We start from the raw sequence: 20,799 nt of genomic DNA, 5'->3' as shown, positions 1-20,799 counted from the left end.
AGTCTCTTGGCAATCTGCTAGGTATTTCTGCAATTAGGTTGGGTTTTCAGGGTTTAGAATGGGAAGGGAAGGGAAGGAAAAAGCTTAAGAAGGAAGTAGATGCCACCTATCTTATTTCTGCAAGTCTTCCCTGTTCTGCAGTTCTCTCCCAGCAGCAGGACAGAAAGTAAAAAAGATGACTTCATCTGCTGCAGGTTCAACTCAGCTGAGCAGGAGGCCTTCCATGTCTTTTAGCATAAGAAATACAGAAAAGTGTGGCATCTTCTGTCTCTGGTGAACCCCAGTTTCACTGCAGCCTTTATATTACATTTCTCTACTCCTTGACAGTAGTCCAAAGACAGTACACACCTGTCAACACAGAGACAATGTGTGCACTATTGTAATCTTGCTATATGCTGGTCCTTTGCAGCCGGCTGGAACTGGCCAGGTCAGGCATGGGGCAGCCTCGACCTCTCCTCACAGAGGCCACCCCTGCAGCCCCCTGGTTGCCAGCACCTTGGCACTTACATCCAAGGCTTACATCCATTACATTACACTTACATCCATTACACTTACAATTAATTTAGTTAGAAAGACAGGGGAGGCGGGAAGGGAATTCAGCTGAACAGTTCTTAGAGAAGGGCTCGGGCAAATGACTTAACCTTATGCCAACATTTTGCACCCATCTTTCTCTTGCTATCATCTTCAGTTCTGTCGTATCTATTGCTCTGGTCCTGGGATGACCTATTCCTGCATATTACAGTAGTTATTTTCTGTAGGGCTTACAGTCTTGGAAGACGCGGGCTTCCAGGTTACAACAGGCAGGAGGAAGCATTTTCAGCTGCAGGTAGCAGTGGAATGGAGTATGTGTCTAATTAAAGTGGGAGAGAGTGTTTGGGACCGTCACAAGATACAGTGGAAAACAAAGGAAAAGACAAGATACAGTCAAACTGTCATCTAACACAAAAGCATCTACTTAAATACTGCAATTGCACAGACAAATCCATGATAAAGTGGTATGAGTTACTAATTATTTGGGATATGGTTCACAGCCAATCTTAGTCTGCAGAAACACTCCTATAGACAGATTTGATCAGTAGGAATTTCTTGGTTTCGTTTGCCCAGATGCACAGCTGCATTATGTGAAATTCTGTGTTTTACAAACAGAGTTTCGCTTTTGTTCCATTTCTGCACAAACTCCCAGGAACTTCTGGAACATGTTGTTTCTTATAGCATGAGGATCTGATTATGTCATGGTTTGGGTTACAGTGTATTTGCACATTATTTTGCAAGAGCTTGACAAAGTCATGTGATCAAGCTGCAACACTGGAAGGGTAAGTCCTGCTGACAGTCAAAATGATGTAGTCCAAATTCAGCTCCTTCAAAACCATGTTAGCCATGGCTGTGTCTCTGCTAGAAACAAAACACTGCCTGCTCTGGCAGGCCTAGAGCAAGGGAGCTGATGTGTGTACCCATCCATACTGTAAGACCATCAGCACGCTCTGTGGTACAGATTTGACCCGTGACTTGGTGGTCTCCCAGACAATTCCCTGGCGTGGCCCGAAGCCTGGCATGGGCCAGGAACCATTCTTAATAGGCAGCTTAGGTGCGGCCTCCTCCTGCTGGCTGAGATGTTCTGCACGTAGGAAGACAAGATGTGATATCCCTCCTGGACTCCAGGCAGGAGAGTGATCTTTCGTGCGGACATACACCTGGAATCCCTTCAGGAAACAGCAGCTGTGTGTGCTTCCAAAGCACTCTGTCACCACATTATTGGAGGGCCTCAAGCTCTCCAATGAACACACCTGCCTGATTCAGGTAGCTCGGGTCTAGAAGTAAGTGTGGCCATGTTAGTGGGGCACCGTCCAGAACAATTACCTGGGTTATAGGTGGTTATTGTGCTGTGTTGATGTGGTGACCATGCCCCCGTTAGGGTGCTAACCTGGCTGGCATTCAGCTTAGGAGCGATGTGAGTTGTGTTCCGTGCTGTCATGCAGAAAGCCCTCAGCCCTGTGGTAGATCTCCGAAACTGCAGGAGTGGAAACACTGTGAGCTAAGTACATCTACCTTGATCCCAGAAACTCAAGGAGAAATGATCGGTCAGCTTTGGTCATATAAAACAGACTCCAGCTCCAGAAGCCACGCTGCAGGTACGTGCTTCTGACACCATTAAAGCTCTGTTTCTGTGTTTATCATTTTAGAAATAGTAGGTCATTTAAAATTCCTGAATAAAGTTTTGTAAATGCAATAGGACCGCTGTCATTTTTATTTATTTATTTATTTAATCTTAGGAAGGCAGCAGTATTAAACCTAGCAAAATGCTAATCCTTTTGAGATCCTGTTTCAGCTTGTATTATCATGAAAAACGTATTAAACAATCCTTGGTTGACCTCTCAGACCAGAGATAAGAAGTCGTCTTCAGGATGTGCTGGATTCAGTTAGATGCAAGTAGTTACCTTTCTCTTGACAGGTATGAAATATGTCATGGGGTACAGTAGGCTCCCTTATAATGACCCTGTGAATTGCTGTAATTTTACAAAACACAGAAATTCAGCTTCCTTCGATGAAGGTGGAAAGTGGTCACAGGAATTCTGTCCCCTGAAACAGACATTTGTCGTCTTGAGTCTCTCTAGAGTCTTCTGTGTGCATTACTGCTTCATAAGTGGGCAGGAAAACAAAACAAAACAAAAAATCAATCAAACAAAAACTTTGACGACAGCTTCCCAGAGCATGGGCTGTGGGCACGTTTACCTCAGCCCTGCCCTGTTCTGGTGCAGCAGCTCCGGGTCAGGGGGTCTCCTCGCAGCACCTGCAGTGACACTGCAGACCATGGTCCTGATGGCTGAGCCCTGCTCTGTGCAGCAGGGATGAGCTACCTGCCCACAGACAGAGACAGTGGACTTTGGGGCATTACATTTTGGGCATCTACTGCAATGTGAGCTGCCCTTGTGCATCCCACCTGGCTGATCCCAGACCCAGCGTCCTATCTGCCAGTTTCATGCATGCACATAGGATATCAGGATGTGAGACAGCCAAAGTGGCACGAGGTGATCATGTTAAACACCTGGATTGCTCCCTGGTGTTCAGACACTCCGTTTGTTTGTCTGCACCCTCATGCTGAGCTCCACCTCCCTCTCCTGGTCCCCGCCACCATGAGGAGGCCGAGGGGAGGTGGGGTGGGATGGGACAGGGCTGTGACAGGCCTTGGAGTGACAACAGCCCCACATGAGAGGCTGTCCTCACACAGATGGGAGTGACTGTGGGCTCTCTGTGTCGGCCATTTTCCCACAGAGTTCTGGGTTTTGTCCATCCCACTATGTTTGAACAAGGCAGAAGAGCAGCAGCCCTATTTTTACCAGCAGCCGAGTGCTGGGCCTTCCATCAGCTCCAAGCACCCACCCTGTGATGTGGTGGCCATGTCACAGCAGCAGAACGTTGGCGGTGCCCATGTCACAGCCGCCACGGGACGGGTATAAAAAGGGCTGTGAGCTGAGCCAGACAGCCCAGGCTGGAGGCAAGGAGTGGGTGAGCAAGGGCTGTGGTGGGGAGGAGGGCAGAGGTGGGGAGGGCTGGGACCAAGCAGGGAGCCAGGGGTTGTCCCTGACAGGACAGGCAGTGGCTGTTGTTTCTTTGTTGCCTAGAGCTGGAGGCTTGGACAGGGAAATGACCAGACCACAGCTGTGTCTTTTGGCCACCAGGGAGATGTGGGACTAACAGGCAGCCTTGGCCTGCAGTGGGGAGAGCCCTTTGCCAGAGCAAGGGCTGTCCTTGCCTACTGAGGGTGGCTGCTGCCCGTGTCTGTTGGTGTTACCCTGTTTTTGCAGCTGCAGGACCAGACTGGGCTCACAGGCAGCTGGATGTGTCCCACAGCTCTGATGAGGGGAGCTCCATGCCCTTGCTGTTTCTCTGTGTGAAAATCACAGAATTACAGAATGGCCGAGGTTGGCAGATCATGATCTCTGAAGATCGTTTAGTCCAACCCCCCTGCCGAGCAGGATCACCTAGAGCACATTGCGCAGGATGGCATCCAGGCAGGGTTTGAATATCTCCAGAGAAGGAGACTCCACAACCTCTCTGGGCAACCCGTCCCAGTGCTCTGTCACCTCACAGTACAGAAGTGCCCCCTCGTATTGAGCCAGAATCGCCTGTGCTTCAGTTTGTGTCTGTTGCCTCTCATCCTCTCACTGGGCACAACTGAAAAGAGACCGGCTCCATCCTCTTGACACTCTCCCCTCAGCTATTTGTATACATAATGAGGTCTCCCCTCAGTCTTCTTTTTTCCAGGCTAAACAGGCCCAGTTTAATCTCAAAGTGCATCTCAAAACAAAAGTTTCCAGTTCATGAACCTGATGGCTAGTTCTTCTGGTTTGTGTGGTCCTTGTTTCCTTATCATATTTAAATATCTTTATATGTGATATATGCATATAAATAAATATATATATATAAATATATATTTAAGCATATTCTACACCCATTCTATTATATGTGTACAGAAATCTGTAAATATTTTGTTATGCACACATAATGATATAAAGGAAGCCAGTCGGTGCTCTGAGATCATGTAGGTATGAGGGTTTCAAAATGTGGCAAATGGACAGTCATACAGCAGTACAGAAACACATGGGACGTGAGGCACCAGTCACGTCCTTCGTTCAGCATGAGGAGGCAGGAGGCTGGGGCACGTTGTGCCTAACAGGCTCTATGCAGACCTCACCATGGGGTTGGGCACAACTGGGATGCTCTGTGCTCTGTCTGGTGATTTCATCTGAGGCCTTCAAAGGAAAGCATTTCACTGTCTTACCTGTCTTCTGTTAGAAAACATCCATTGCCCATGGAAGTCCTTGTAGGTTTTTCCATAAGTCAATGACAATGGTACAATACCAGTACATTAATAACATTTCAATAACTCCTAAAAGTCGTGGTAGAATCTAAGTTTTACCAAAGTATATAAGCCAATTTTTTTACAATTCAGAAGTCTCTGGGGTCCGCTGTCATGAGAGACAGTACTGCACTGTTTTAGTTCCTGTGTACTGGAATCTCATCAGTTGCCTTCCTATGATTCTTTTTATTATTACTTGAATCAGTGAGATTGCTAATTGGATAGTATGACGCAACTAGTGTACAGAATTGGAATATTTTCTAGAAACTCAGAGCCTTAAATTTTTTGGCAATTTAACATCTATGGCATTGTTTCCACTCCCTCCGCTCTGAAGTTTTGAGCCAGACTTCTCCCAGTAATGTTGATGCAAAGCCAAGTGAGACATCCTCAAGCAACTCAGAAAGTGTTAAGAAAAGATACTGGTTTAACATAAGGAGAGTATTATAAAAAGATGTGTTACGATAAGTCTTAATCATGTTGCAACACATCACTTGGAGGTGTTGAAGTTACACTAGGACAGGTGTAGTGTAGGGCTTGGGGTTAGGCTGGATGAGGATAAATGGAAAGCCACTCTCCACAGCCTGTTGCCCCAGGACACAAAGACTGCAAAGGAAAGAGTTTTGAATTCCATTAGAAAAGAAGTCCTTCCTCAGAGCTGAAACCTGATTCAAATCCCATACAGTTCAAGGTTATGATACCTCTCGTGCATGAGTATTTACCGACTTATGATTCATAAGGTACCAAACCCACAAAAATCACATTTGGGCTCAACTTAATCACTTTTCAAAACCCATGAAATTAAGTCACTTAATCACATTAAGTATGCCAGATCATTATGTTTTAAATCTGGCGTGGTCTGTGAAATTGATGTCTTGTATTTCTGTGGTACCAAGCTGAGGTTTCACAGGATCCAGAGGGAAGGGCTCTGGTAGGCAAAAAGCAAGCTTTACTACCCTTATGACTTTGGTTTCTTCAAAGATCTGCTTGGTACAGCCCATAGGATGGAAGAGGGGCCCAAGAAAGCTGGTTGACATTCAAGGATCTCCTCCTCCAGACTCAAGAGAGGTCCATCCCAATGAGCAGGAAGTCAGGCAAAAATGCCAGGAGGCCTTTGTGGATAAACAAGGAGCTCCACACAAAAATGAAGCATAGAGAGGGTAGAAGCAAGGACAGGTAACCTGGGAAGAAGACAGAGTCATTGTCTGAGAATCCAGGGATGAAGTTAGGAAAGCTAAAGCCCAAATTGAATTGAATCTAGCCAGGGATGTAAAAGACGACAAGAAGGACTTCTGTGAGTTCATAGGTGACAAAAGGAACACTAGGGAAAATGTGGGCCCATTGATGAGTAAGAAAATGGACCTGGTTACGCAGACCACAGAGAAGGCTGAGGTACTGGATGACACTTTCACCTCAGTCTTTACCAGCAAGACTGGCTTTCAGGCATCACAGGTCCCAGAAACCAGTGGAAATGGCTACAGCAAGGAAGACATACCCCCTTGGTGGAAGAGGGTACTTGATAAGTCAGGCAATACTTCATCAAATTGCAAATACGTACATCAATTGGGCCCTGATGGGATGCACCTATGAGTGCTAAGGGAGCTGGCTGATGTTATGGCAAGGACTCTCTCAATAATTTTCAAATGATCATGACAACTGGGAGAAGCATCCAAGCACTGGAGGAAAGAAAATGACACTCCTATCTTCAAGAAGGGCAAGGAAGAGGACCTAGGGAACCACAAGCCAGTCAGCTTCACAGCAGTCCCTGGCAAGGTGATGGAGCAGCTAATCCTGGAAAGCGTTTCCAGGAATATGAAGGACAAGAAAACCACCAGGTGTAGGAAGCACGGACTCACCAAGGGGAAGTCATGCTTGACTTAAGATGTAATGGCTGTCCCATTAGAGGAGGGGAGAGCAGTAGATATTGTCAGTAACACTTTTGAAACAGTCTTCCATAATATCCTCATAGACAAGATGATGAAGCTGGATTAGCAGACAGTGAGGTGGACAGAAAACTGGCTGAATGCCCAGGCCTAGAGAGTAGTGGCTAGTGGCACAAAGTCATGTTGGAGGACACTCACTATCAATGTGCCCTAGGGGTTAATAATGGGTCCAGTCCTGTTCATTGTCTTCATTAATGATATGTATGAATCTGGGCAGAATGTGCCCTCATCAAGTTTACAGATGACACAAAGCTGGGAGGTGTAGCTGATACAGCAGAGGGCCATGCTGCCATCCAGAGGGACCTCAACAGGCTGGAGAAATGGGCTGTCAGCACCTCATAGAGTTCAACAAGGAAAAATGCAAAGTCCTTCACCTGGAGAGGAAAAAACCCAGTCACCAGGACTTATTGGGGGCAACCCAGGTGGAAAGCAGCTGTGCAAAAAAGGCCAAGGTGGTCCTGCTGGGCACCAAGCTGAACATGAGGCAGCAATGTGCTCTTGCTGTAAAGGAAACTTGCAGTATCCTGGGCTGCATTAGGCAAAGTATTGCCAGCAGGTCATCGGTGGTGATCCTTCCCCTCTAGGCAGCACTGATGAGGCCACACCTGGAGTGCTGGGTCCAGTTCTGGGCTCCCCAGTACCAGAGGGACCTGGGCATACTGGAGAGAGCCCAAGGCAGGGCCACCAGGATGATGAAGGCACTGGAGCATCTCTGCTGTGAGGAGAGGCTGGGAGAGCTGGGGCTGCTCAGCCTGGAGAAGAGGAGGCTCAGGGGGATCTCATCCGTGTCCCTCAATCCCTGAAGGGAGGGTGCAGAGAGGCCGGAGCCAGGCTCTGCTCAGTGACCCCCAGAGAGGCTGTGGGGTCTCCTCCTTGGGGATCTCCAAAAGCCGCCTGGACGTGGTCCTGGGCAGCCTGCTCTGGGTGTCCCTGCTTGGGCAGGGGTGGCACCAGACACTTCTGCAGCTCGGTGTGCCCAATCCACCCCGGCCGCGGGTTCCCCCCCTTGTTCCCCCTCCCCGGTCCCGGTCTCTGGGCAGCTCCCGGCGCGGAGCGCCTGAGACGCTGCTGGCACGCGGGGAGATGCAGCGCGGAGCGGGGCACTTTTCCAACAGCTCCTCCGGCGGGAGAGCCAGCGGCAGGCTCCCCTCGGCTTCCTCGGGCCGCCGCCATGCAGCGAGGCAGGGTAAGGGCGGCGGGGAGCCACGGGGAGGGAGCCGAGGGCCGGGGCAGGGGCATGGGGGGAGCCGGGCAGGGCGGCGGGGCCGGGGTCCGGGGGTCGCCCGGCTGCGTCCCCGCTGACGGCGGCGTCGTTGCAGGTGCTGGCGGCGCTGCTGTGCGCCGCGCTGCTCCCGCTCCCCTCGGACGCCGCCAAAGCTCCCAAACGGCCGGCTCGGCCCCGGAGCTGCGGCGAGCGGCCCGAGGAGCTGCTGGAGCAGCTGTACGGGCGGCTGGCCGCCGGCATGCTCAGCGCCTTCCACCACACCCTGCAGCCCGAGCCGCCCGGCCGCCAGCACAACGCCAGCTGCCCGGCGGGGGCACGGCCGGCCGGCGACAAGAGGCTCCGGCTGCCCGTCAACCTGCGCAGCGCCTCGCCCTGGGCGTACAGGTGAGCGGCGGAGGGGCGAGAGGGGTCGGGGTGGCTCGGAGGGGGGCGACACGGGCGGCGACGGGGGCTCCGGGGTCTATGCCGCTGCTCGGAGGGGCGGCGGGGACGGGCGGGAGGCGGTGGGTGAGGAGAGACCGGAGGGAAAGGGGGGACGGGGAGGGATGGGGGCGAGGCGGGAGGGGGGCGAGGTGCGGCTGCACGCACTGGGAGCACTCCCTAAGGGGGTCCGGGCAGCGTCGTGTGAGAGCCCCAGCCGGACGGCATGCAGAGGGGGGGCTGACTGGATGCAGAGGGGAACATGGCTGGACATGGGAGGGAACCCAACTGTACACAGAGGGCAACATGACTGGACACAGAGGGGAACATGACTGGACACGAGGGGGAAACCTGACTGGACACAGCAGGGAACCTGACTGGACATGGAGAGGAGCCTGACTGGACTTAGAGGTGAACCTCACTGGACATAGGGAGGAACATGACTGGATGCAGGGGAGAACATGACTGGAAACAGAAGGGAACCTGACTGGACACAGAGGGGAATCTGACTGGATGCAGAGGGGAACATGACTAGACACAAAGGGAAACCTGACTGGACACAGGGAGGAACCTGACTGGACACAGAGGTGAACGTGACTGAGCACAGGGGGGAACCTGACTGGACTCAGCAGGGAACCTGACTGGACGCCAAGATGAACCTGGCTGGACACACACAACCATCGGCAGCAGTCCGCGGCCAAGCACTCTGCCCATCACCTCACGGCAGCCCCATGGGGCTCAGGTGCTCTCCCCGAGCCGTGACCCCAGCCACCGCTGGTTTCTAAATGCACCTGAGAGCAGCACGTGCTCTGGGCGCAGACCAACGGAGCTGTATCTTCACGTATCCCAAGACTGATATTCCCAGCAGCTTTCTGTCCAGTTTGCGTAGGAGAGGCATGAGTGCCGCAGTTCTCTACATCTGTTTTCAACCAGCACTTCACAAACACACATCCTCCGAGGTGGCTGACAGGCTGTTTTTAGGGGGGTGTAAAAAAAAAAATAAGCAAACTAAATCTGCTGTTAGGCTGCTTAATACCCCAAAACAAGGGTCTGCGCTTCTGTGGGATACTCTGAAAAAGCTTGGAAACTTTGGTCCCATTCTCACTGATAAGTCTTCTGGTAGTTTTGGCTGAAAAAGAGTGACAGATTTGGGGGCACAATTTCCAGCTTTCTGTGAAGACACTGCAGGCAATGGGAAGCTAAAACACGTACAAACTTTAAAGGAACTTTCTTGCTACTTTCTGTGTGTTATCTTTCATAAATACTCTGACACAGTTACTGTATATCCAGCAAACTTAAATACATCTCCTTGTTAGCAATCTCCCATAAACATTTATTTTGTGGCATGGTTTTTGCCCACTTTTAGTTTAAGAAGTAATCCTACTGAGAGAAAAATGGTTTATTTGATCAATAAGCCTTTCATAAACAAAGTATTTTTAGAAATAGTATTTTTAGTAATACATTTTTTCAAAGCAGACTGAGAACTTTTTAACCAATCTAAACATGCAAAAAACAAGTATGATGAACACCTACCAGTAGGCTCAGGTATTTTTACATTGGTTTTCACTCGTGCTATCAGAAAATTTTTCTCCTTGTCTGAAAGTGGTGATTTCCATACTCACATCTCTTTGGGCAGGTATTTATTTTCAGTTGGAGCTCTGTAGAGGCTTAGTTCATAAGAGAGAACACTGTCTAGTTAGCAGAGCTCACTGCTTTGTCTCTTGATCCCATTTTTACTTCACCATTACCAGTATGAGACAGCAACAGACATTGCAAGATGTGTGATGAAAGTGTAAAGTACAAAATTGCTCATTATGAACAGTAATGTGCTTTTATTATTACAACCTGCTGTTTCATAGATTGTGAAGCCAGATAGAAAAAACATTAGGAAGATCAGGTCTGCTGTGCAGCATTCAGGTGGCAGGCATTCACCCCGTTACCCTCTAAGCAGTCTCCCAAATCCCATTGGAGCTGCTGTGTCTCTTCAAAAAGGGTGTGCTGCTCTCCATTAAAGCAGATCGTGGCACGTTATGTCTTGTCAGTGGTTAACCAACTCCATTTAAATGATCCCAACAATTTCTTTTCCATGGCAAGGGTGTTATTCTGAAAATCCGCGTACAGCTCTCTCCTGTGTTACCGAACTATTTTTATGATCCTGCTTACATCTAATTCTTTCAGGTTTTCCTCATAAATTGCTCCCCTTCCCTTATCTTACCAAGGGTCATGGCTGTTGCCTGCTGCTGTGTCTTTGAATCACTGGGGTCATTCACGCAGTGAAGGCCCAGAAGTGAGCTCACCAAGTTCCACCTGTGAAGAGCAGGCAGTCCCCTCTTTTATGGCAGGATGGGGTACCCCCAAAGCACGACTGGCACTGTTTGAATCTTGCATTGAGATTCCTGCCCAGCCCCAGCGTCTTGCAGACTTCAGAAGCTCTCCAGCCTCTTTTCCGCCACTAAAGAGTTACAGAGCAGTTGATTTCTCCTTAATGCAGACAGGGTCTTTTTTCTTTTAGACCTGCATTTTCATGTCTGAGATATATTGTGCTATTTCTCTGTCTTCACTGGTGTTGCAGCAGTTCCCGTTGTGACCATCTGCAGATTTCATTAACATACTGTTTATACTCCCCATTCCAGATCATTAATAACAAAGATATTAAGTCTGGCTCTACTTACCTTCCCCTGCAGATCTCCCTAGGCACCTGTTCCCAGCTGTTTAACACTGCTTCTTGTAATTCTTCTGCTCGCATGACAGTTCAAGTCAACTGAAATTTTTTCAAACCAGCATTTGTGAGAAAGAATCAAATAAATTACTTAGGGATCCGTGCATAACATCCACCCTACTTGGCTGCCTGTATCCAAGTTTGTCATTCTGTTCAGTGTGGAAGAATTAGGCTTGACTGGGTAAAAGTACAGGTGATCCTTATGTGGTTTCTTTCCTTGTCTTTGTTCTGTTCTCATTACTTATTTTGTATTTAATATCTTTAATTTTGTTATACAAATTACAAGACTTACTTCACTTCTGGCTTGCTACAACCCAGAGATAAAGGAGTTGCACATGGATTGCACCAAGCATCCATCTGATCCAACATCCTGCTGCTGGCAGGTAACTAACAGTTGGTATTTCAAGCAAAAGCTAGGGGAAAATATTAATTCATCTGCCTGATACTGAAATTCCATCCTGACGGTCACAGGAGATCAATGTATAGCTCGGAGCATGAAGTTTAGCCACCTGTATCGCTCTTTACCCTGCAGAGCTATAAAGAGACATCAGAGTTCCCTGAACTGAAGTCAGTTGAGCTGAGTGAAATCTGGAGGATGCTGGATGTGCTCAGCACTGCAGGAAGCTGGTCCAGGAATTACCCATTTTTTAAAAAAAGTAGAGTCAGCAGCAGAAGCTCTGCCCTGAAAGCAGCATGCTGTGAAGTCATCAGGCTGACGGTGTGCCAGTTTCTGACATCTCTCCAGGCACTGCTTGTCCTTCTTGGTAGCATTGCGTGGATACTCAGTGAAACCCAGAAAGCCTGCTTCTGCAAAGAAGTGCCGTGGTCCTTGGCCATTCCTGTGTTTCACAGGAGCTTCACAGGAGTTCGTGCAGGGGCTTTTCTCACCGTCCTGCCGACAGCACAGGATGGGTGTCGCTTGTTAAAATCTACAGAAGCCACAAGCATGGTGGATCCTTACCAAGGCAAGCTCAGCTCCAGAGATGCACGTGCAAGCAACTTTACTCACGGACACGAGCCATTAAAAAGGGGTTAATTTTAAGCACGTGCCTACATGTCTGTAGGCTCCGATCATAAAGCTAGGTGTAAAGGTTGAACCGTCTGGTCCCGCTGAAGTCAATGGCAAGTTTGCAGACAGTGCTGATCTGTGATTTCTTTGACTGCTGTTCCATTAATCAGCCTCAGGTGCTGTTCCATTAATCAGCTGTTTATTTTCATCGGCTTCAGTTTTATTATCTGTTCTCTTAGGGCTCTAATACCTTTCATGGCTAGAAATTACAGGAAGTTATAGGAATACATTCAGAGGCTTCTGCAAACACACTTCTGCATGAATTTGGCAAAACCCTTTATGTATATTCAAGAATTCATTCCTGATTCTGAATTTACAAGTCTCATGGCTTCTGTGTCTGTCTCTGGGAGCCTACTCCTGTGTTTACTAAAGGTTCATTTACTGGGTTGAAAGATGAGGTTAGAGCTTTAGTTTCTCAAAAGCTGAGCCTGCCTTCTTTTGTTTTGCATCCAACATTTTGTCTCTACTAGAAAAGTAATAAAGAACTTCTGTAGAGAGGTGATGATTTCCATGGGGGGTTGTTTACTGATAGGCAGTACGATGAAACAATCAGCAAAGCTTCTCAACATCCTTTAAGGATTCCTTCTTAAACTCCTTTCCCGTACTTAGTTCCTAGGGAGCAACACTGAGTAAAACAGAGATTTAATTGTTATTGTCAGTGTTAACCTGATCATGAAACCCTAGCTAGTCCCTTTCTCAAATGTTGCCTAGCTTGTTTTTTCTGCTTTTAAAAAACAATTTCAGTTTATACACATCCTTGGCTTAGTGCTTATTTACATAAAATCTCAACAAAAGCAATACAGGCAAGTTTGTCTTTACCACTAAAGGCAAGCTTGTCTGCTGTGCTTTTGAAAAAATGTCATACAAGAGGTGGCGTTTCCTTTAAATAAGACTCCAATGATTTTCAAGAACCTTACCCAGGACGTTTTCCAAGATTTAACGCTATCGTGTGGCTCACCATGCAAGACCCAGAGATGCAGGTGAGGGCAAGAACAGAAGGGGACGCAGAACTGCTGTCCTTGTGGTTTGAGCGCATGCTCGTACAACAGCTGGATGTTATCAGAGGTCTAACATGCACATCATCGTCCCTTTACTTCGCGCTCTGAAATATTTACAGGATTAGGAGCTAACAACTATTTTTTTCTCTTAGCAAGTATTTCTCTGTAGCAGGCATTCTTTTGTTGAATTTACATTGTGCTTAGTTTGTTTGATACGCAGGTAGCTAAGTGCAGTGCTCATGTAACTGAATAGCCTCACAACAGCTGTGATTTTCTGAAGAGGTAGCTGTACCTGCCGAATCCAGCACAGCATCTGACTCTCTGGATTTGGACTACGAAGTGCTAATATTATTAAAAATGCTACGTATGAAAGTAGCAGTACAGGACAAGACAGATGAAGTCTTTGCAAGAGCTTTGCTTGTGACAGAAGCGTCTCTCGTGATTTCCAGGCTTAGTGCATAAACGGCAGGAAGTTTGTTTTTCACTGGGAGCTCTCAAAACACTTACAGGGTCATAAGGAAAAGCAACCTAGAACAAGTAACACTTCATTAGCAGTTCCAGTTCAGTACAAACCCGCTTCTTGTTCCAGCAGATGGAAACACAGCAGCCTCGCACAGCTCGCTGCCCTGTCACTTGCAGCTGAGGAGCACAGGTTAGGCAGTCAGCTTGCTGCATTAACAGCAACATCAACAGCTCCTCTCAGCTGACTGCTGTGTCCACCTGTTAGGTGCATCTTCCACTACGCACAGGAAGGAGTCAGGGAGAACTTGGGGCATGCTTTTTATCCAGTTCTTTAACCCAAGTTTAACCAAACATGTTTGTCCTGTTGCAGAAGACTTAAAAATGTGACTGGTAGAGCTTGGAGTAATGGAGTTGCATCAAGCTTCAGCAGGAGAGCCTGTCGTTGTATGCATAAAGTGATTACATGCAATGCATGAAGGCAGGTCACACAAGTGCCCTCACATGGCTAGGTTACTGGGGTTTGCTGGCAGTTCAGACCCCATCGGTCTGGGCTGCCTAGAAACAGTAAAATGAGGCTTCAGTTACATTCGTTGCCTTTCTTAACAGGTTTGAGCTGAAGATGCAGAACCTTGGGTATGGTTCCAAAGCGCAGTGTACATTTAGTGCAGCATTCAGTTTCAGGAGGCATTGTTCCCCAACTTCTGGTTCGTTATTACTGAAGTTCTGGTCTGGATGCAAAACCACCTCTATGTTTTGCCTTCATTTTGGGGTTTGGAGCCTCTGTGATTCCTTTCAGTCCTCATCTCATGGAGTAGTGGTTTCTATACCACACTTGAGAATATAAGAGATTTTCCAAATAAAGTAGGAAATCACACCATACCATCCTTCCAGAAAACCTCACTGATGCCAGACTTTTGCCACACGAGAATTCAGAATGGGGAAGTTTGTTGTAGACCCTGATTCCACTGACACGGTCCTCTTGTTATTAGTGGAAGTGCTGTTTGCATCAAGCTTTTCTGTGCTTTCCAGTAACATCATAAACCAGGTGCTAGAGATAACACAGTATAGGAAATACTGGCTTGACACACGGTGAGTTTAACAGCCTGCCACTGAAATTATTCACATTTGGGTTTGAAATGGGAATGTATCGCAGGAGAAATGACCGTATTCCACTTTCTGCTGGCTAGCAGACATTTTATTTCACATTGGTGTGAGATCCTGTAACATGAAGGTATTTCCTGGGGAAAGTAAGCAAGTGCAAATGGGACAGAGAAGCTTTGCAAAACGCATCTGCAGTGTCACGGATGTCTGGCTGTGGGAGAACTGGTCGCATTTCTCTGCGAGGAAATCAAGTTCCTTAAACAGGCAAAGAATCCAGAATATACGGTAAAATATATACCACAAAAATAACAGTAAAAAAGTATTTTCTTTGATGAAGGGATAATCGGGTTTGTGTTTGTCTAAAGCTGTGGTTCCAGATTTGTTTTAATGTGATACACTGGCGTTACTCCTCCTGAAAAGAGCAGTCCCCCTCCACCCCCATCTACAGCTGCGTGTCCGCGCTGCCTCGTTTGTGTAGGACTCTGCTCACATGCGGCAAGACAGCTGAAGACCCGAATCCAGCTTTCAGCCAGGCTGCTTTCCAGTTGGAGATATTCCCCCATCAGTCCTGTGACCAGAAGGACATGAGCACCAGCACAGGGCAGAGGCGTGAGGGAGAGCCCGGCTGCTTTTTTGGCAGCTGCAGATTTTGTTGAATTAAGTGCCTGTGTCGTTACAGCTGGAGGCAGGCTTACGCTGCCCCTCCTGCAGCAGAAGTCCCTTCTCCTCTCAGAAGCCACTTGAAAGATTAAAGGCTGACATGTTTGGGATGGGCAGTGATGCAAGCCCTGATGCGCAGACTGTGGCATTCCGGGAAACATAATTTAGGGAATCACTTTAAATCCACTGAGTTTTTCAAATGGTTATTTTAAAACTGCTGCGGGAAGGGGGGCATTGTATATTCAGTTTGTATCACCCCATAAATAATGATATTGATTGATAGTTACTTCATTTGTTCACTTTTCTCATGTAGCTGTTCCACTTCATCTCCTGCTTGGTGGTCCTACCCTGATCCTGTATAGAGGGTGGTTTAAAACCCGGTGCAAGAAGCTGTACTGGCTTTGCAGCGCTTCACATCACAATAAGCATTACAGCTGTGTACGTCCCCTAATATCAAACCTTTGACTGTTACTCATTTTTTTAGCCTCCCCTGCTGTAATTTCCAGGCCAAGCACAGGAAATGATTGATTATGTTTGCAAGAAAAACCCCACTCTGCTTCACTGCTGGAAAACTTACCAAATAAAGAGGCAGTCAAACTATGCAGCAGAGCCTCTGGGCAGACCGGGGAATCTCCTGTGGAGGTTTTTAAGAACAGGCTGGACAAACATCAGCAAACGCATCCAAACTAGCCTCGGTGGAGGCGTTTGGCCCAGATGACCTCCCAGAGCGTCCTCCCACTCCCGCAGCCTGCAGGAGAGGCCTGGCAGCGTGCTGCGCGTGGGTGAACAGCGTGCTGTGTGAAGGAGGAGCAGGGGCACGGGGAAGAAAAGGGTTTTCTGTTAGGTGAGAGATGAGTGAGTGCTGCTGGTAAGAAACGCGGGGTCAGCATCCTCCCCAGGGCTCTGGGGAAGGAGCACAGGGGCGGCCCGCGCTGACGTGCAGCGCGTGGTTCAACCAGCTCTGAAGCAGGGCCAGTGCTGAAGCGCTAGGGAAGAAGGGGATCTGGGGAGAGGTTGCAGGCACAAGGAGGACTGCAGGCATTATGTTACACGTATAAAAAACATCCTCTTTTTCTGGCAATGCAAACATTTTTGCTGGACTCATGGTACCCAGTTGTAATTAACAAGTTACAGCCATGCCCTGCGATTATTTCCAGTATAAGCAAGAAAAGTGGGTGAAGAACTAAGCAACAAATACATCATCACCATGATATTCTTTGTAACTACACACTTCATTTTTTATGCTGTGTACTCCTTTTTAATTTCAAAAAAAACAAGCTGACTTTATCAGCTTTTACTGTCTGCTGAGAACACCAGTTTTAAGACAGTCAGGATCACTATTACTTGAAACCCTAATATAATGCCTTTATTTCTGCCTCCAACTGTGACCAGTGAGGAATGTTGTATCTTGGACTCTGTTGGTGCAAGCCGTAGTTAGGCTCCAAGCTTTCCAGCGACTGCTAATGGGAACTTTCCAGAAATGGTGCTTTAGTAAGCAAAGTGAACGGGTAAAACAACAAAATGTAGGACAACAAAAAATAGAGGATGCACACTCTGGAACCTTTGGGGCAATGCCTTACTTCAAAATGTGGCAGGAGAGGGCAGCAAAAACATTAATATTGCAGTTTATCTCAGCGTAGGCGTGCATGTGTTATTATTCTGTTAGAGGGAGAAGTAGAGACAAGAGAGGTGAATTAGAGAAAGAAATGCTGAGTTCTGCTTTGAAGGAAAAGGAACATTTACAACCCTGAACACTCCAAGCATACCTTAACTCTATTTAAATTATAAAATTTTAAATCATCACGTCATAGCTTCTATGGTAACAATGCTAACAAGTAGTTGTAGTAATTTTTAAGAATTCAAGGCGGATCAAAAGTTTGGAAATGTCCAAGGTTCTTTTTTAATGTTCCAGTTACCCACTCAGTCAAATGCAAGACTTGCTCCTTTTAAACCCCCAAATCCCACATTTCAGAAAGCCAGGCACTTCATACTTCAGCGTGCCCTGTAGGACCCGAGCAGCTCTGTAAGTTAGCTGTTCATGCTTTTTCTTTCCGTTTTACAAATAAGAAGCCAGACAGCAACAACTACAGCTGTTTTTGCTGGCCAAAAAAAGAAGAAAAAAAAGCCAACAACAAAAACGCTATATAAATGTTTACAGTCAAATAACTTTATAATAATGCTTTCCAGATGAATACATAGAGAGATACTAATGAATCTTTATTATTTGCTTTCCTGTAGAATTTCATACGATCCCACGAGATACCCTAAGTACATTCCTGAAGCATACTGTCTGTGCAAGGGCTGCCTCATGGGGATCTTTGGCGAGGAGAATTTTCACTTCCGCAGCACCCCCGTGTACATGCCCACCGTCATCCTCCGCCGCACCTCGTCGTGTGCCGGGGGCCGCTACGTGTACACGGAAGACTACGTCACTATCCCAGTGGGCTGCACTTGTGTCCCCGAGCAAGAGAAAGAGGCCGAAAGCGTAAATTCCAGCATAGATAAGCAAGAAATGAAGTTGCTCGTAAACCAGAACAAGCCATCATCAGAATGAAGAGTGTATGAAGAATCATCTGTACAGGATTCACATCGTTTCACCACCTCAGGAAACTGCACGACAGCAGAGAACACACCGGCTTACCCTGATTCTCTACTCACAGTTATTTCAGTTATAAGATGGAAATTTTTGTCCGGTCGCTCAGATCATTAGCGACGGCAATTCATACCAAGAACTTCTTTAGCTTATGTAAGTATTTGTTGCAAATTCCAGTGTAGCTTCTTTTTTTTTCTCCTTAGAGCAGAACATTTTATTCTTGCTTATTCACAGTAAATTTTAGGTGATGCAAATGTACGACATGCTGTCTATTACTATAGCAGACTACTGGTTGTAGATATTTTGAAGGAGTCTCTTATATTCTACTTTTAAATACTTTTATATAAAGATCATACAGCTACCACATGTGTGTCAAGTCAGCAGTTAAAAGGATGTTTTTTCAGGCAGGGAGAGCCTTCCTCTATACTGCATATCTCAACTCAAAGCAGCGTTCTTGGCTGTTACACCTTTGGCGGTTTATACACTACAGAACGGGAACCTTCGCCGTGCTGGAGTCATTCATGAAACAACACCCTACGAGTGCTGTTTTTAAACTTGCCAAATTGCTAAGGGTACAAAACTGTTGAGAAAAAGCATGCTAGAATATTATAAAAGGGCAGCGGACTTTTCTGGTGTGGACTATGTCTAATTGCAGAGAAAATATCCATTAGAAAAAACAAAGCTTGGTTCCCAAGAGTTCTGTATTAGATTTCATTCACCATTAACTGCTTGCTGTTTCTTGTGATAAAATTGTGTTCTGTGAAGTTGAAAGGCCAAAATGTTTTTCATGTTAGGAGAGGAAATTCTCCATTAAAAAATCAAGTACAAAGGGTAGGCTTCATTCACGTACCTGCAGATGAGTAAACAGTCTATGTGCTTAACATTTAGATGGTACAGAGGTCACTAAAGTGAGTCCAGACAACTCAAACTTGTTAAATCCAAATGATTTATACCATTAGTGCTGCTCGTTTTTCCCTGGGCTACCAGTAGCAGACAATCACCTGCAAAAACAGTCTTCCGTCTCTGCAGCCTACAGGAGCTTGGGGGCAAGACCTAACTGCAAACCCTCGGTACACAAAAACCCATGTTTCCAGAGCGAGGGTCCGAAGGCTGACTTAGTTGAGGGAATGATAATCAGGAATAGCTGGGCATACCCCGCATGATCACAACTGCTTAGAGAGCTGCAATCACCAAAGCTGATAAATCTCAGAATGAACAGCAGAGTGTCTTTTAACAGTCAAATGATCGTGACTGCAATGTCATTGCAAAACAGAATAAATACCGTATGTGCCAAGGTATTTGCTACATCGAGAATCTCCAAATTGGGCTTAGTTCACATGGAGGAAGCCCCTACTGTACACAATGGCACACTCACTCCTTCGGGCTGTCATTGGATGAAGAATGGAAAGACTACAAGCCGAACAGAATTAACAAGCTAATAGAGAATTAAAATCATATGACGACAACTTGTCTTGGTGGGTAATTACTGACTGTGCCCCTTATGACTCAGTACAGCATAATAGTATTTTCATAGTGCAATCTGTCTAGCTTCTTACAAAGCTTAAAACAACTTTAAGAGCTTCAGAAACCAATAAAAGGAAGATTCCCATCACAATGTCAGATTGATGTTTATAACTGGTTTTTCTTTGGAGATGTTTTTTTCACAATTCTACTTGTCTTTAGCTCTGTGTCTCCTCAAACCGGGATGCTTCTAGCTCAAAGGGATGCTCAAAGAAAGGTTCAAAGGAGGTCACAAAGTGTTGACGCTACTCAGAGAACAGCTAACTGCCTAGCTGCTGCCGGCAATTAAAGCTAGTTACCTGTTCCCCCGAGAACGTAAATACTTGCAGCTATTACAGCCACTTTTCCGTCCTCCTAATGTGGAAGGACTTCTCACCCTCTGAGAAAAGGGAAATGCTAATCAAAGACAGAGGGCCTCAGAAGGGAAGCACAGCCAGAGAAACACTGCGTTAGATGATGCTTTAGCAGTCCCAGTTCCTTAAGGTTTCACTATTACGTAGTGTTTTCTCTCCACACTCACTCTTCACACAGGGTGAAATCGGACCTTCAGACTCCCCAACATATAAATTCACTGTAAAATACAGTAAAGCCCCACAGCAACAACAAAAAGATCCCAAACCGTACAGCCCTCAACACTTAGTAAATACTCAACTGCTAATTTAAGGAGTGTACATGCATTTATTTGTGTGGTATTGAGAAGGAAAAAAAAAAAAAAAAAAATCTCACTTTTTGTTGTAACACTCTGTCCTGCGGGCAGAAATTACGGAATCAGTTTGAGGTTTTCCAAGTAACCAGAGCATGTTCTGGGAATTCCTGGGAATGCTGGGCTAAGAGCAGGTAAATGGAACACAACTGGTTCTGCCAATCCAGAAAAACAGATGCTTTAGCTTACATAAAGCTCCAGGAATTGGATGACTGAAAGGAAAGTATTAGGGAACTGCAAAACCTCAACGGATCAATAGATTATGTATTTTGGCGACCTCCTTCTCTTCATATGCAACAAGTGCAGAAAGCTTCCTATGGTCGCAGGCACCTTCATGCTATTCCACTTAGAAACCGTTTTCCTTTTTAAATCTCCATTCACTTCTGTGACAAACGCTTCGGCTGAGCCAATTTGCTTCCTGGTCCAGCTCGCCCATTAGATGGCTCTTAAAAGCTGTGTTTATGTTTCAGCATGAGCAACTGTTTGATAATAATTTGTTAGTGAACAAGTGTTTCTTAATACTTCACATC

At 46.6% G+C, this 20,799-nt stretch overlaps 1 protein-coding gene across 1 annotated transcript; it reads left to right on the top strand.

The window, feature by feature from the left end:
• Nucleotides 1-7,389: 7,389 nt before the first annotated feature.
• On the top strand, nucleotides 7,390-19,665 carry IL17D (interleukin 17D). The gene is made up of 3 exons (XM_083805660.1): nucleotides 7,390-7,984; nucleotides 8,118-8,407; nucleotides 17,691-19,665. The coding sequence occupies exons 1-3, from the start codon at nucleotides 7,970-7,972 to the stop codon at nucleotides 18,004-18,006; spliced, it is 621 nt and encodes a 206-aa protein (XP_083661786.1). The 5' UTR covers nucleotides 7,390-7,969; the 3' UTR covers nucleotides 18,007-19,665.
• The last annotated feature ends 1,134 nt before the right edge of the window (nucleotides 19,666-20,799 follow it).

This window comes from Anser anser (assembly GCF_964211835.1).
Source record: "Anser anser genome assembly, chromosome: 1".
NCBI classification, from domain to species: domain Eukaryota; kingdom Metazoa; phylum Chordata; class Aves; order Anseriformes; family Anatidae; genus Anser; species Anser anser.
Note: the sequence above shows the minus strand (reverse complement) of the source record. Positions and strands in the feature narration are given on the sequence as shown.